The 17,830-nt window shown below is 39.1% G+C and overlaps 2 protein-coding genes and 1 long non-coding RNA gene across 3 annotated transcripts; all 3 read left to right on the top strand.

Annotated features, from left to right (window-relative positions):
* The first annotated feature begins 296 nt into the window (after window positions 1-296).
* Window positions 297-1,975, top strand: LOC114534478. The gene is made up of 2 exons (XM_028555923.1): window positions 297-1,454; window positions 1,915-1,975. Exons 1-2 carry the CDS (start codon window positions 406-408, stop codon window positions 1,973-1,975), a joined length of 1,110 nt encoding a protein of 369 aa, XP_028411724.1. The 5' UTR covers window positions 297-405.
* Window positions 1,976-11,925: 9,950 nt separating this feature from the next.
* Window positions 11,926-12,597, top strand: LOC114534454. Its single transcript, XR_003688134.1, has 3 exons — window positions 11,926-12,034; window positions 12,142-12,203; window positions 12,516-12,597. It is a non-coding gene; the product is annotated as an uncharacterized LOC114534454 (long non-coding RNA).
* A 19-nt stretch (window positions 12,598-12,616) lies between these two features.
* On the top strand, window positions 12,617-13,500 carry LOC114534453 (signal transducer and activator of transcription C-like). The gene has a single exon (XM_028555896.1). It carries the CDS (start codon window positions 12,823-12,825, stop codon window positions 13,270-13,272), a length of 450 nt encoding a protein of 149 aa, XP_028411697.1. The 5' UTR covers window positions 12,617-12,822; the 3' UTR covers window positions 13,273-13,500.
* The last annotated feature ends 4,330 nt before the right edge of the window (window positions 13,501-17,830 follow it).

Here is a 17,830-nt window from a genome sequence, read left to right as displayed (position 1 = left end):
ACCCCGCCAAAGTATTGTAGCTATCTTCGCTTGCCAAAGATGTGATCAAACCAAGAAACGCCTTCACGATGATAAATTTTTTTACCCTACGTTAAATAGACCAAATAAAACTCACGGAACAAGCTCTGGACTATTTCACATCTGTCAAAATGACTTGTTTAAGCACAATTGCGATTTACTAAAAACGGACTGTAATACCGGATGGCCACCGCATGCGGTCTGTAGATTGAAATATTTTTAAATTGAAGTATTATATGCGTATTATATTTCATCATATGACTATCATCTGACTATCGTGCGAATGTCTTGCTGGTTACGAGATTGTCTTTGACTTTATTATCAAAATCTCTGGTCCTCATCGTTCGATTTCACTTGTGTTTATAGTAGATACACCGTTTTGATACAATGTTGGAAGCAATCGCAGGTGTTTTAAAGATTGCCCTTGGTTTGGTAACGAACAAACTTCGTTCATATGGCGCTGAGAAACTTCAAGATGGGGGTCTCACCGACCAGAAATTTAGAGGCTGGATTGTTCGTGAATTGGACGACGTCAACTTTAAACTCGATGCTTTGTCTCGCATGCATCTTTCTGCGAGCGTTAGCTTTTTCAAACAAGGAGTTGAACGTCTGCTTATATGTTTTGGAGACTCATTTGACGGCGGAAACGAATCACAGTCGAGCGAATTACTGAAAGACGGACAAAGTTCAGCCGAGTCAAAGTCGCTGACTAGTGTGGGAGAAGCGGTTGCACTTGTCAATGTATTCAGGAAACTTAAGATCGAATCGAAGAAACACTTTGAGTCTGCGAAAGGATTATTTGCCAAGTCTGCGGAAGAAGCGACATTATCGTTTCACAATGATGCATTGAAGACGAACGAAAGAATTCATGCAGCGGAAGTGCGCATTGCTAGCGCAATACTTGGAAATTTGGACGATCTGGAAATCGCTGTAAGTGACTGCTTACATTATATTACTGAATTGCATAACATGACTGCCATTAAAGAAATATTTACAGTGCATATCAAAGGAGGGCTAAAGGCTCTTTTTAAGAAAGATTCCCGAGCAGAAATCGTAGAAACTATAACAATGATTAATTTGATCTTGGCTGATTTCATCATGAAGTTTACAAAGCGAAGAATGGGTCTTTTTGATTGGCCAACAATAAAATGTGGGGACGATGTTTTCCATCCGATTTGTAACGACGAGAGTATCAAAAAAATGAAGAGAATGGAAATATCAGTACCTTGGGAAATTTCATTCAGTGAACGTTTGCCGGGGAACTACCGTCTTGCTATAAACAGCAAAGGTGAGATATATGGTTTTGATATTGAAAAAAAAGATAATATGGTAAAGTTTGACAGAGCAGCAGGAGAATGGAAACCGTTTAATATTTCTCCATCGAATGATAAAGTTAGGAACTGTGTTGCTTTAACCATCGACGATGAAGATATGATGTACGTTCTAAGTTCATCAGGTACATTATCAGTTTACAGTCCAGATGGAACGATTGTTCATCAGCGCCATTTAGATGGTCTTTTTGGCGGCTTTAGAAGGTTTAGATTACACATGACGAAAGACAAGAAGATTATCATTTTCTCCTATGGCGATTGTCAAAACACCGCCACAGTATATATTTGGGAGTCGTGGGACGGAAAATTAGTCGGAAGTTTTCCCATAAGTCACGACCATAAAATTGATAACTTTTTTTCTTTCGACGATGAGGTAACTGTCGCAGCTGTAGCTAAAGAATTTCATTTTTACGAATCTCGCCACCTTCATACCTATTCCCAAGAAGGAGAGTTCAAAAGAAGAGTTAAATTGCTCCCTGGTGACTACTTTGGAACCACCACTAGTTCTATAACGTTTGACCATGTTTCAAATAACTATGTTGTTTTTTCTCATGCTTCTTTGAAGACAATTGTGGAATGTTTTTCAAAAACTGGTAAATGTCTTTGTGAGCGCTGGCTCATTTTAAACTATGTTTATATTATGTTGTAACTTACCAGCGGATTTTCCCGCAGACTATCTTTAATACTTTATATTAGAAAAATGACTGTTGTTGTTATGTTCCGCCATATTGGAAATGAACTAGTGAGTGTAGATTACTAAAATTAAAACGGAGATTGGAGAATAAAGGGACGAACTATCACATTGGTGGCAGCTTAGAGTCTGATACAGACACCCACGTAATTTAAATACCGAGTTACAGAACGATGCCGAACGAGGAAAAGCCAATTGAAACGAAGCTTCGAGCTACGTTTGGAAGTAAAATAACGCCCGACGAGTTTGAGAAGTTTGAGGCGGCGTGGACGGTCGCAAAGCGGGCAAATACAAGTGAGACAAACAAACCTATTCGGTGGTCGACTCCAGAAGGACGCGCGAACATGCTGTTAGCCCAGTTAACGGACAATGTGCTTGTCTGGGCCATTCGCCAACCCCAGGAAGTTCAGACAGATGATGCAGCATTGTTGACGGCGTTAAAAAACAAGTATGCCAAAGTTAAATCACAGGAAGCGTATCAACAGGACTGGCGTGGTATTAGTCAACAACCAGGTGAAAAATTTGACGATTATTTTCAACGGTTGGAGGTCGCATATGATAATGCTTATAGAGATCCAGAATTTCGGGCAGCTAAAGTGAAGTCCCGTTTGTTAGTCGAGAAATTTCGAGACTCGATTCGTGACATACGTGCTCGAGAGAGTATACTAGACAAAGGTATCCTAGACGAAGAAGGAAAATTAAAGGATTCTCTCGTTATTATTGGCATTGCGAAAAGGGCAACAGAGGTAGGCGATCTTCTTAAATCTGGAAAAACTGTGGGCTTAGTCAATAACCCTAAGCATGATAAATTAGAATCGATGATCACCGACGCTGTTGATAAAGCAGTAGTAGCAGCCATGCAACGAGCTGCTCCACAGACACACCGACAACATCAACAGGGTGCTGGTAAGGGAGCTGACGGAAATAACCAAAAAGTATGGCGTTGTCACTATTGCAGTACAACAAACCACACCGGGGGGTGGAGATCATGTCCAGATAGACAGAAACACAATCCTTCCTGGACCCCTCGAAGGCGCCAGAAACCCGGCTTTGTGGGAAGAGTCGCAGAACCTGATGAAACATCCCAGGAACAGGATTTTTACAAGACCCCGTGACTACACGTGGTAGTTGCGGGGCAGAACGAAACAAATGTCCACGCAATAGTGTTAAGGGGCCAGATCCAAAGAGAAGAGGGGATAGGCAAGAGGATGACCCCTTACCTACCAATGAAGAACTGAGGGCAATGCAACGGGGTAGAATGACGAAGTTGAGTAGAGGAGACTCAGAGATGGACGGACCCTATGAAAGGAGGAATGACTCAATAAGACACTTAAAAGGGGTACTACAGCGTAGTCCTTTTATACGCGCTCAATGGGGAAACGATGGGACTCAAGTTAGTATGCTGATGGACACGGGAGCGGAAGTCAGTCTAATTGATGAGAGAGTGTTAACAAGCACGGAACGGGTGACACTTGGAAAGCTGGACACCCAACCACCAAAAGGGGTGAGTGGCGAAGTTATAGATATCGTTGGGACCCTAATTAAGACAGTGAAAGTCGGCGGTCAAGTAGTGCGAAATCACAAGTTTTATGTGGTCAGGAACTGTGTTGTTAAATACCTGGCAGGCATTGATTTCATATACCGACTAGGGAGAGTGACTTGGGATCCAGTGAAGGAACACCTGTTTATACATGAAACAGGTAAGGGGGTCCCGCTAGAACGTATGTATCGGACGACCAGTGGAACCACCCCCAACAGCACGTGTGATGTAGTGGTCAAAGAAGAGGTTGTGATACATCCAGGACAAGAGTGTCTTGTCAAATGTGTAGCTGTGGGGGCAAAAAAAGGCCTTGAATATATGGCTGAACCCATAGACCCACTTGGCGATGAACCAGTTCGTCTGGCATGCTGTCTTGTTAGAATAAACGATAAGGAGGAACTGTGGTTACGGGTAGTTAATGTGAGTAAAGTTAGTGAAAAATTTGGAAATGGCGATAAGATAGCACAATTACACCCTGAGTTTGAGACCGCATTACCAGGTCAACAAGTGAAGTCCAAGAGTAAAGATCGAGTTATACAATACCGGGGAGATGATCAACTGGACCCTAAGAAACGGGGAGAGCTGGATGATCTGTTATCAGAATTTTCTGAGGTATTTTGGCAGTCAGGAGACCAGTTGCCTTCAATTAATGGCAAAGGTCAACATTGCATAAGATTAAAACCAGGCTCCAGACCTATAGCAGTGAGACCTAGGCGTTTATCCCCTAGGGAACGTGGTGAAGTAAAAAAAGAGATAAACTACCTTTTGGATCAAGGACTAATAGAGGAATCTACGAGTGCATGGGCAGCTCCAATAGTAGTAGCTAGAAGGAAGAATGGCCAAATCAGACTGGCCATTGATTACCGAGCATTGAATGCTCAGTCGTTCGACCAACACCATCCTATACCACGAATTGATGATCTAATTGACAGACTGGGAGAAGCTAAGTACTTTTCATCACTAGATCTAAAAAGTGGCTACTATCAAATGCCACTGAGAGAAGAAGACGCAGAATTAACAGGGTTTGTAACCCCGGATGGACACTTCCAGTGGACTGGTCGCGGGACACCATTTGGTCTATCTGGAGCACCTGCAACCTTTCAGCGGCTAATGAGTGGAGTTCTCGGTTCACTTAACTGGGAGGTTGCACTATGCTATCTAGATGACATACTAGTATGGGGAACTACGTGGACAGAACACCTTCAAAGACTGCGGAAAGTCCTACAAAAAATCCAAGATGTTGGAATGCTTCTCAACCCTGAGAAATGTACTTTCGGGGTTAGACATATTGATTTCTTGGGACACGTCATTGGAGATGGAATGCTTTCCATTAATGAAAATAGGAGGGAAGAGCTATTGAAGACACCATTACCTACGACAGTAACAATGCTGCGCAAGGCTCTTGGAGCATTTTCGTACGTACAGCGTTGGATCCCTGGAATGGCAGATATCGCAAAACCACTGTATGAACTCTTGGACAAGGACGGAAAAAAAGAACTTAAATGGACGCCTGAAAAAAAAACAGCATTTGAGAAACTCAAAGAACAGGTTGTGAACCCTCCAGCATTGTACCTACCTGACTTCACCAGACCCTTTGTGCTGGTGACAGACGCTTCTGAAGTGGGAGTAGGAGCGTTGTTAGCGCAGCGTGACCAGCATCAACCACAAGGACCTTTAAAGCCCATAGCATTCTTTCATCATACTCTATCGTCTAGTGAAAGAAACTATAGTACCACAGATAGAGAGCTCTTGGCAATTGTACTGGCAGTAAAGAAATTTCGAGTCTATTTGGCAGGCCAACGCTTTGATTTGATAACAGACCACCGAGCGTTGGCGTGGATCAACGAAAGCCTGGACCTGAACGACGTTCAGGGAAGACGAGGAAGGTGGCTAGAGTTTCTTCAGCAGTATCCTTTTAACCCAGTACATCGGGCCGGAAAGTCCTCGGAGTTGGCGATGGCTGACTACTTGTCTCGTATTGGACACGGTGAACAAGTAGCAACACTACGGGTAGCAAGCCTAGCGATGAAGGAAGCTGAAACGGATGGCGCGTACCGACTGTTCCCAATACTTTCAGAAAAAGATATTCGAGAAGCACAGAGGACGTGTCCAGCAGTAGGAAAATACCTGACAGCTTGTGAGAAAGGACCAAAACGGTGATGAAAAGACCATATAAAATTGGGGAACGTGTTCGAATGCGCCTCACAGCAACTGCAAGAAATAAACACGGTGGGAAGAAGTTGGCAGACCTCAAGAGTAAGGGATATGTTGTCATAGAACGCCACAATAACACATACAAGGTACGACCGGAAGACAACCCCAACGGACGTATAAAACAGAGACATTACAACGAACTGGAGCCTGCACCGCGGCAAACTCTCCACTGGGAGACGGATAGCACTGAAGATCAAGCAGAAATAAGCGACAGTAGTGACACGGACAGCGACGTGGAGTTCCCTCGACCTCGACGCAGTCAACGGAGAAATCAACCACCTAAACGACTACAGGTCGATGGACATAGTAAGCGATACGAACAACATGAAGTTACATTTACAGAAATCGATCAGGTTTCAGATGAGGACTAATCTGTCTCTATTATAGGATTTGGGGGGGAAGTGTGAGGGCTGGCTCATTTTAAACTATGTTTATATTATGTTGTAACTTACCAGCGGATTTTCCCGCAGACTATCTTTAATACTTTATATTAGAAAAATGACTGTTGTTGTTATGTTCCGCCATATTGGAAATGAACTAGTGAGTGTAGATTACTAAAATTAAAACGGAGATTGGAGAATAAAGGGACGAACTATCACATCTTGATAATTTCGCCATCCGTTCGGGAGTAGTAATATGGATTGATCAATATTTTTCTCTTAGTCATAATAGTGGAGCAATGGCTGTGGTGGATATATAACAATAAAGTATTGTACCTACGCTTACCAAAGATATAATCAAACCAAAATACACCTTCGACAATGATGTCATCTTATAGACTACGTTGAATAGACCAAAACTCACCGAACAAGCTGTAATTATGAAAAATTCGAGCAACGAAATGGATTAGTCGGAATTGTCGTGAACCGTGTCAAGGTGGTTGATGTGTTAGAATATTGCAATGAATTGTGTGTAATTGACCGTAACGAAAAAGATGGCGGAATGTACATTTTACCAGATATATATATATATATAATGTCTGAGGTAAAACTAGTCAAACCATGCAAACAAATGTGTTGAAAGATAAACAGAGAGAGACACAAATGCGTTTGAAATAGACACTGGACACAAACCAATCAGGATATGCAACCAATGGCATAGGGGAGTCGATAACATCATATGAACATGAACTGACCATAGTAACTAAGTTTTATGATTCAATGAAGAAAATTCTTAATCGATTTTCTCTGAAAATGAACAGGGGGGTTTATACGTGTCTTGTTAGTCATCATAATGGGGCAACGGCCTCGGTGGATACAAACCCCGGCAAAGTATTGTATCTTCGCTTGCCAAAGATGTGATCAAACCAAGAAACGCCTTCACGATAATAAACCTTTTTAACCCTACGTTAAAAAGACCAATTAAAACTCACGGAACAAGCTCCGGACTATTTCACATCAGTCAAAATGACTTGTTTAAGCACAATTGCGAATTACTAAAAACGGACTGTAATACCGGATGGCCACCGCATGCGGTCTGTAGATTGAAATATTTTTAAATTCAAGTATTATATGCGTATTATATGCATAGTATAGAATATTCTTATTTATAGCTACTAAGGTATAAGCAAGATATATTTCAAATCCTGGAATTAAACTTTCCATGAAACATTGATTTTTACTCATATTATTTATACCAAGTGCAAACTTTTCATTTAACTTTTCATTTGCAAAATCACTCAATTGCTCTCTGCAAGGGCACATGCAGTGTGGGTAAGACGAACCCTGCTAATTTAGTAGCATAATGCATTATGCATGTGATTTACGTTTATGATTACTGAGATAATAGCAGCTTCAACAGGACTGTTTTTAAAAATAGTTTAAATATATACTGGAATACAATTTATATTTTAAGTTTAAGAAAACACTTTAAGTTTTACGAAGTACTATAGTTTGTAGTGACAAGGAAGCCAAATCCTAAACCAAATGCATACGACATATGAATGGAATTACTGCCACATTTGCTTTACCGTGCAATTATAGTACCGGCCATATTCAAGTTGAATAAGTTCTTGAATTATCAACGAGAGGAAACCGAGAAATAACGAATAGTTTATGATATTTTACAATAATAAAAATAAATTATTCAAAGCATTATAGCCATGCAGTGCTTTTATATTATTCTGAGAACTATCATCTCGCTGAAGTTATAGGAATCTGTTATATTTTTAAAATTGTCTTTATTTCCTCGTTCCAAATATATAAATATATTACATATATTTCTCACGCCCAGCTTCCCTTACCCCCCTGATCTAATGGTGTATACTTCATGTAACACCAACGTAACAGAATCTATTTTGTTACCTCAACTGTATAGAACACATTCACATTACTAAAATATAGTCTTAAGAGAAATTGTATGTTTATATAGTCTTTTGACATGCAGACATGTTGTGTGTATATAGTATAGTGTCATCGGTTATATTGAAGCCGACTCGATACCCTTGAATAAAATGAAGAATAGTTGAAGATATTTTAAAATTATGAGAGTACAGACAGTGCAAACTTGTAGTCTTTACACAGACATAACGAAGTGTTTCTGTATGTACTTTAGCGAGAATTATTTGGCTGAATTCGTTAACTAGAAATGATTCAGGCTTCATAATTGTGCAGAAGGTTCTCGAGAGTTATTATGGCAATGCGGAAACACTTGTTGGCGGCAGAGCAAAGCCAAATAAACAATACTGTAGAATTTCCCGCTGTTTGACCAATGGCGAAGGCACGAACCTCCCAAGGAGCATGAATGTGAAACGACATAAAAACGAGTGAACAAAGTTATGCTGTTGTTCGTTCTTTTAACTAGATAATAGAACAATTATTGAATTCGACGAACTTCGGCTTAACAATTCTTCAAATTTATCATGTTCAACCTAAAAATAGCCCGCATCATGACATGAGGTCAGAAAACTATGTCAAATAACAATATTAAAGATGATGACATTCTTATGGTAATATACCACGCAATCTTTGTAGTTTGATTTCAATCATTTTGCCAAAACATCAGTATCCGTTCTGACAATTTTTTAACTTGCATCGGCAACTGAAAGACAAATTTACGACAGTTAATCAGTTGATGGTAACTAAGTTGATTGAATCATGTGCTGTACATGTGATTGTCATCGAATTTCATCGTAAATAAAGACAAAATCTCACCGAGCCAACAGACGATATATAATTACATGATAATTAACTTTTGGTATTTATAACTGCATGTCTGACATACCATGATTTAGCCTATATATTATATTCAAAAATTCGGAATGTAAACATCATGTGACTATCATCTGACTATCTTGCGAATGTCTTGCTGGTTACGAGATTGTCTTTGGCTTTATTATCAAAATCTCTGGTCCTCATCGTTCGATTTCACTTGTGTTTATAGTAGATACGCCGTTTTGATACAATGTTGGAAGCAATCGCAGGTGTTTTAAAGATTGCCCTTGGTTTGGCAACGAACAAACTTCGTACTTATGGCGCTGAGAAACTTCAAGATGGGGGTCTCACCGACCAGAAATTTAGAGGCTGGATTGTTCGTGAATTAGACGACGTCAAGTTTAAACTCGATGTTTTGTCTCGCATGCATCTTTCTGCAAGCATTAGCTTTTTCAAACAAGGAGTTGAACGTCTGCTAATGTGTTTTGGCGACTCATTTGACGGCGGAAACGAATCACAGTCGAGCGAATTACTGAAAGGCGGACAAAGTTCAGCCGAGTCAAAGTCGCTGACTAGTGTGGGAGACGCGGTTGCGCTTGTCAATGTATTTAGGAAACTTAAGATCGAATCGAAGGAACGCTTTGAGTCTGCGAAAGGATTATTTGTCAAGTCTGCAGAAGAAGCGACATTATCGTTTCACAATGATGCATTGAAGACGAACGAAAGAATTCATGCAGCGGAAGTGCGCATTGCTAGCGCAATACTCGGAAATTTGGACGATCTGGAAATCGCTGTAAGTGACTGCTTACATTTTGTTAATGAATTACATAACATGACAGCCATTAAAGAAATATTTACAGTCCATATCAAAGGAGGGGTAAAGGCTCTTTTTAAGAAAGATTCCCGAGCAGAAATCGTGGAAACTGTAACAAGGATTAATTTGATCTTGTCTGATTTTATCACGAAGTTTACAAAGGGAAAAATTGGATTTTTTGATTGGCCAATGATAAAATATGGGAACGATTTTTTCCATCCGATTTGTAAAGACGAGATTCTCGACAAAATAAAGAGTACCTTGGTAAATTTGTGCCATATTTCCCATATATCAATAACTTCCGAAATTTCACTCAGTACCGAATGTCGGCCGTGGGACCGGCGCCTGGCTATAGACAGCAAAGGTGAAATATATTGTGTTGATACTGAAAATAAAGATAATATGGTAAAGTTAGACAGAGCAGCAGGCAAATGGAAACCGTTTAATATTTCTCCATCAAATGATGAAGTTAGGAGATGTGTTGCTTTAACCATCGACGATGATGATACGATGTACGTTCTAAGTTCATCAGGTACATTATCAGCGTACAGTCCAAATGGAAAGATTGTTCATCAGCGCCATTTAGATGGTCTTCGTGACGGCTTTAGATGGTTTAGATTACACATGACTGTGACGAAAGACAAGAAGATTATCATTTTCTCCTATGGCGATCGGCAAAACACCGCCACAGTATGTATTTGGGATTCGTGGGACGGAAAACTAGCCAGAAGTTTTCCCATAAGTCACGACGATGAAATTGATTACTTTTTTCCTTTTGACGATGAGGTAACTGTCGCAACTGTAGGTAAAAGATGCCGTTCTTGCCAGCTTTGTACATATTCCCAAGAAGGAGAGTTCAAAAGAACAGTTGAATTGTCCCCTAGTTACTACCGTGAATCCACCCCTAGCTCTATAACGTTTGACCATGTTACAAATAACTATGTTGTTTTCAGTTCTGATGATTCTTTGAAGCCATATGTGGAATGTTTTTCAAAAACTGGTAAACGTCTTGATATTTTTTCCATTAGTTCGAGAATGGGACCATGGATTGGTCCATATTTTTCTCTTAGTCATAGTAATAGGGCAATTGCTGTGGTGGATAAATGCCGCCGCCATGTATTTTACCTACGCTTACCAAAGATGTAATCAAACCAAAATACACCTTCGACAATGATATCATCTTATAGACTACGTTAAATAAACCAAAACTCACCGAACAAGCTGTAATTACGATAAATTCGTGCAACTAAATGGATCAGTCGGAATTGAACCGTGTCAAGGTGGTTGATGTATTAGAACATTGCAATGAATCGTGTGTAATAAAGAACGAAACAGTTTTAGGAGTTGTGCATGATTTTATTTGATTTATCGCCAACTTTACAGAAGAAGCCGATAAATAAGCGTTCCTAGAGGGGTCGATAACATCATATGAACATGAACCGACCATATAGTAACTAAATTTTATGATTATATGGGATATCGCTCGGGAAAATGAGAATTAAGAACTATCGCCGTTTATTATTAAAGGAATACTAAATGGTTTTCCGTGCAGTATCACGCAATCCTGCGCGGAAAACCATTTAGTATTTTCTTTATAAAATAACTACAATGAAACGACGGTCAAATTCAGTCCCGCGCAAAGTGGCATTGTAAATTTTCCGTGCAGAATTGTCTCATACCGCACGCCTACGAACCAATCAAATTGCGTGTTTCACTGTAGTTATTATATAGTCTATTTTTCTGTTTGTATTGGGCCTATAGAAAGGACCTACTTCAACCCGCTGGGTAAGACGAACCCTGATAATTTAGTAGCATTATGCATATGATTTACGTTTATGATTACTGAGATAATAGCAGCTTGAACATGACTGTTTTTAAGAGGTATGCGTGAAAAGTTTGTTACCATGCAACACTACAGAAGAAGATAATTAAATAGTTAAAATATATACTGGAATACAATTTATTGCGTTCGACGAAGGAGAACGCTTCCTAATCGTGACGTCACGGCTGAATGCTATGTCGTTTTGAGATTTTTGTGTGGCATTTGCCTCGCTTTCGTGTTTTTGCGTTTGCTTCGCCTGCCGAATTTCTTGTCGCGTCCTAATTTCGCGTGCTTTCCGTATTTTGTTAGCGAACTTAAGCAAGCAACGTTTTCACGACGACGGCGACGCCATTTCTCGGTTTAGACTGGGACGAGCATAATTATGCACGTCTTCCCGCCGTCGCGGTCTTGTCCAAGACCTGAAAATTTGATTTTGACGTTGTGGCTAAAACGTGAGTAAATATAATCGTTTTAACTTACTTATGAGTACAATTTTAAAATAATTGTTATTTCTCTGATCGTTTAGAAACGCATTAAAACTAACATGATGGTTTTATAGGTTTTATAGTACCAGATGGCAACCGCAAGTGCTGCTTCGAAGTCCATTTGTACAACAACAAAGTAAGTTCAAGCTTCATTGAAATTTTAAGGTAGCATTGCGGATAGTCATTGGAATAACTTTTTCTATCATACACGGTCATTCATAATTTTGGTTTATCAAGCGAAACAAAAAATCAGTGTTTTCTTTTTGCAATTTGCACTGCACTTTTTATACAGGTAAATTTTTTACTACAAAGTAGTTTAATAAATCGCAAAAAATGTGACATAAATTTGCTTTTTAGAGTCAAAATGGTTGATATACTTTGCCTATAAGATAGTAATAGGAAAACATATGCACTTATTTAAATGGAGACCTAAATTTACCGTTAACAGACCCATGAAATGGACTGAATCACATGATATACTTTTGGCAAGAGAGGTTTTAGTATCAAGTATATATGAGATCAGAAATGGCAGTGTAGAGAGAGGAAAAGAGTGGGACAAAATAGTTGAAAACCTCAACGCATTGGAAAGTCCAAAATTCTATGTATCCAAGCGGGCAATACGGGATCGGCTTAATTTACTTATCAAAGGATACAGAGCAAAAGTCAGAGAAGAAGGTCAGTCCAGTGGAATAAGCCCAGATGAAGATGAAATTGACTCATTACTAGAGGAAATTTGTGATAAAGAAGAAGAATGGATGCTTAATCCTCCTATTACATCCAAGGTAAAGAAAGCAGAAAATGACAGAGCCACAGCTAATGAAATAAGACTTCAAGCCTTGGAAACTGTAGGAGAGACTACTAAAAGAAAGGAGAAAAATGAAAGGGAGCATACAACAAAGAGAAGAAAGAGTACTGGTGAGGCTATTGAATATTTAAAAGAAAAAGCTAAAGCTGACCTGTCTCTGAAAGAAAGGGAGTTTGAGCTTAGAGAAAAAGAGCAGTCAAATAGTGCTTTGTTATTGCAAAACCAAAGCCAAATGCAACAGGACATGCTGATTTTTATGCAGCAACAACATCAAGAACAGAAGAGACAACAGCAACTTCAGCAACAACAGCATGCACAAACCATGCAACAAATGTTCCAACAACAACAAATGCAAAGTCAGGCTTTGATGGCTCTCTTAGAAAAATTTGCTAACAAATAGGACACAAGGCATGTACACTTCTGTAAGTTGTGTTATTATTTACATAGCTTTTTTAACTGTTAAATTTAGAATATAAAAGCTCTTCTATTTTATTTTCTGGACAATATGGACAATGACAATGTTAAAAAAATTGGAAAATACAAAAATATTAACACTTTTAAATTGATGTTTGCAGTTCAAATGTAATAAATACAAGTTTGTTAAACTCTTCTGTTTATGGTTCTTAATTCACAGCAAAGTATTCCTCCAGAGTAGGTGGTTCCAAGCCAAAGTACTCAGCTGTTTGGTTGCCATACATGCAGGTCAATGCATTTCGAAGAAGGGAACAAACAACATACATCTTACCAACGCTACTCAAACCAATTTTTAGATTTTTTTTAAAATCTAGGAATTTAAAATAATTTATTATGTCACCGAACAACCATTCGACAGATACTCTTGTGGCGCTCATGTTGGTGTTGAACATCTGCATTTGGTTGGTTAGATTTCCTTGTCGAAATGGTGCCTGTAGGTGCACCCTTAAGGGATATGCTGGATCCCCATACAAGCACATTGGATCTCCCCTTGTTGAGAAAGCTTCTGCCTCTAAGGTCTGCAGCAGTCCTGACTCAGCCAACATACCAGCATCGTGTCTTTTCCCCTCTAGGTAAGTTAGTGTTGACAAAAAATGAATATGATAACAGTTATAAAATTTATGATTTCTCTCCTAGCAACATTAGATACAGTCCCATCCATTTTTAAATTACCCTCTTTAAAAAGGCTGAAAATAACTTTAAAACTCCAGTACGTTTATTATACTCCACTCTTCAACAAGGGTATTCATACTAACCTACAGGTCCATAAAGGTTTGCAATCATACCATTTGGAACAACAACAGACTGAAATTTCAGGGAATGTACTTTCTTGTGCCCATTATAAACCAGCCTCTGGTTTTGTCTAGGCCTGCAGATCGGACGGACTGTTCCATCAATGAACCCGAAACAGTTTTGTAACGGGGCACCTTTTTGATGAATGGATGTTGCATAAACTTCTAAGAGGTCAGGGCTCAGAAGGCCGTTGTTCCATTCAGTTATGCGGTGGTGATGAGTTTCGTAGATGTAGTTTAACACATGATTTGTAATCATGCATATTTCGGGAACAGGTCTTCCGAATAAGGTTATCATATCCCCGAACCTGCAAGGATAGGCGAATCGCTTCATCAGCATACACAAGCCCTCCATACCATCAGCAACACTTCGCTGGTACATCTTAAACGAGGGAGGAATCTGCAGAGCATTAGCTAATGAATGTAAATCTTTTTTTTCCACACGAAAATTAGCCTTGCTTTCAGCCTCCAACAACTCGTCGAAATCGAACTTGGGGGTGTCTTCGTAGGTGAAATCTGGATTTTTCGAGTGAAAATAATCGTACAGTAACACAAATTCATCGTTTGAGATAATTTCATCAGCATAAGAGTATGCTATAATTTCACGAACTTCCCTAAATGACATTTTGTTCACGTCCCCGTTTGTTTTTGCTTAATGATTTGTTTTTCGCGCTAAAACGTCGTCCTCGGGCCAGTCTTTCGCGGTTAAATGGCGTCGCCGTCGTCGTGAAAACGTTGCTTGCTTAAGTTCGCTGTTATTGTTTAGGAGTTAGGACCGGGCAATTTGGCTTTTGTATTCGCCTGTTTCATTAAGAAGTTGTAGGAATTGTAAAGATTATTTTGATTTTGAAGTGTTTGAAATATCAGTGAAGATTCTTATCAAAGCAATCAGGAATCTATCTTGCAGTGTTTTAACGATGAGAAATCCGATCACCGAACGCACTCGCTAATCTTTGATTACTTCTAGTATAAGTTTTACGAAGTACTATAGTTTGTAGTGACAAGGAAGCCAATAATCCTAAACCAAATGCATACATATTCAAGTTGAATAAGTTCTTGAATTATCAACGAGAGGAAACTGAGAAATAACGAATAGTTTATTCTATTTTACAATAATAAAAATAAATTATGCAAAGCATTGAAGCCATGCAGTGCTGTTATATTATTCTGAGAACTATCATCTCGTTGAAGTTATAGGAATCTGTTATATCTTTAAAATTGTCTTTATTTCCAAATATATAAATATATTACATATATTTCTCACGCCCAGCTTCTCTTATCCCCCTGATCTAATGTTCTATACTTCCTGTAACACCAACATAACAGAATCTATTTCGTTACCTCAACTGTATACAACACATTCACATTACTAGTTGTGAAAAATAAGTATATTCTAATAGCGAAAAAAAACATTTAAAATGCTGGAAATTTTGCAGGAAAAATCAGATTATTGGCAGGAAATTTTAAAAAGAGATCGAGAAGTTTTGTAATTTCATTGTGGAAACACTGCCTATACATAATTGCTGCCAAGCGTAGCGAGGCAGCACACTATTCTTGACACGGCAGAGATTTCTGCAGAGTTCATTCGACCCAGTCTTCCGCACCGAACTATGTATCGTCGAAATCTCGATTCGTGTCCGTTTGTCCGATGGATGTCTGCATTTTCCGGGCCAAAGTTCGATCATCAAGTCACTTTTAAAATTGGGGGAGTGGAGAAAATATTAGAGCCATCGGTACTGGACAAATGGGATATGCGGGGATATATTTTTTTTCTGCTTTCATACAGATACATATACATGAAGGCGATGCATGAACGTTCATTGTTCAATCTTAGAGGAGTCCTTTCATGTGTTAATCGGCTACATGATTTTCAAAGCAATGTTCTTATCTCAATCTAGAGCGGTGCTTTCATTAGTTTATCGGCTATAGCTTATATGGTTCTTATATGTCAAATATTGAATATATTACAGCTCATATACCCAAGCGAATGGATATTGTTAATCACGTAATTGTATACGCAGTAACGCAGGATCGGAACAGAAGATAGACATTTTTAGAACAAGGATATATTTCTTCCCGTACTTAGACAGATACATATACATCAAGGCGATGAATTTATATTGTCAATCTAGCGCGGTGCTTTTATTAATTAATCGCCTATATCAGTATATGGTTCTTATGTATTGAATATTGGATACGCAAAATGTTGATCTCGTTAGTCTATTATTGTTCAGCTCATCTGACTTTTACGGTAAACAAATAAAGTATGGACTGTGGGCATTCAATACTACATTGTGTCCCAAAAGACGCAAACAATAGCCTTGACGATTGTTAGAATTTGAATACCCAAGACAAACTAGGAGCAGTGGCATGTTGAATTTTCACAGGTTACGTGCAGTGCAATTACATTTCAGTTCAAGAAATACCATTGCACGTAATGAATTCATATCAGCAATAATCTAACACGTTCCCAATGGATGGAAAATAGCACAATATTCAATACGAATTTTTTAACTTATTTTTAATTGCATGTATCCTGTCAAAATTTTACTCGCTATTGCGTCGAGCTTTTTCTTGGGTATTCGAATTCTAAGCCTATTATTGTTTGCGTTTTTTTGAGACACCGCGCAAAACGCAACCGCAACACTTGATCTTGGGGAACTGTCAACTAGCTCCATTAGCGACAAGCTTAATAAGATAAAATCATTATCAGGAAATGAGATCACAACAGTTTAGTTAAAATACATTTCAAAATATCGATCTCTTTCTTGATTTTATGTTTATTATGTTGTTGTAAATAATTTTATAATATAAGAAATTTTCGTGGAAACTAGAAAAAGACCACGGTTATTATTGTGTTTTATACACAAATTACCTATATTGACATACGCTGTCGCCATGCCATGACTCATCGAAATATTAAATATCTAATTTGTCAATTGTACGTCACTACATTTAACAATGAAGTATACCCAGATTCCCAAACCCATGAGAACTCAGGTTACTTTGCAATTTTACATGACGTTTTTGCGTCTTTCAGGGATCAATACATAAGAATAATCTCACTTCACTGTGAATCTAGTCCTGGCTAACCAAGATCATATAAACAACCAATTCAGAAAATTCCGCTTGCTGCCTTTAATCCTGGCCCTGACCGGGGATGTTGAGGCAGCAATTTCCTTGCGATAGTAACTCCTAGTAATATTCATTAATATCTAGGTTAACCCTAGTCCCCACTGCTTACTTACCAATTTGGAAGGTTAGGTGCAAGCTGTAGTCCGAGGTGGCCCGGGAACGAAGCAAGGTCGCAGGTGGCCTGGGAACTAGCACTGGTACTTGGATTAGGGAAAGATCCATGCCAATGGTATCTTGAACTGCCAACCACACTCGGATAGCTTGCACCCATCACACCAATGTAATTGGTGGTAACTAATGCTGCTTACCTTTCTTGAACAGGGTGGGACGGCGGGTTTTTAAACTTTTTGTTAAGCTTGTTACACTTTGCGTGCCGAGCAACTAATGACCGCAACGCGAGCGAGCACGCAATATAACACGTGGGCTGACGCAGCGCACCTCGACAGGAACACCTAACTTCCGGATCACGCGTGGTTTCCTCGCTATTAACTTTGGTTATTGAATAACCTCATTTAATATCTAGGTTAACCCTAGTCCCCACTGCTTACTTACCAATTT

This window comes from Dendronephthya gigantea, unplaced genomic scaffold (genome assembly GCF_004324835.1).
Source record: "Dendronephthya gigantea isolate DGI-Jeju-01 unplaced genomic scaffold, DenGig_1.0 000102F, whole genome shotgun sequence".
NCBI lineage: Eukaryota > Metazoa > Cnidaria > Anthozoa > Malacalcyonacea > Nephtheidae > Dendronephthya > Dendronephthya gigantea.
This window is presented reverse-complemented; position numbering and strand designations above follow the sequence as displayed.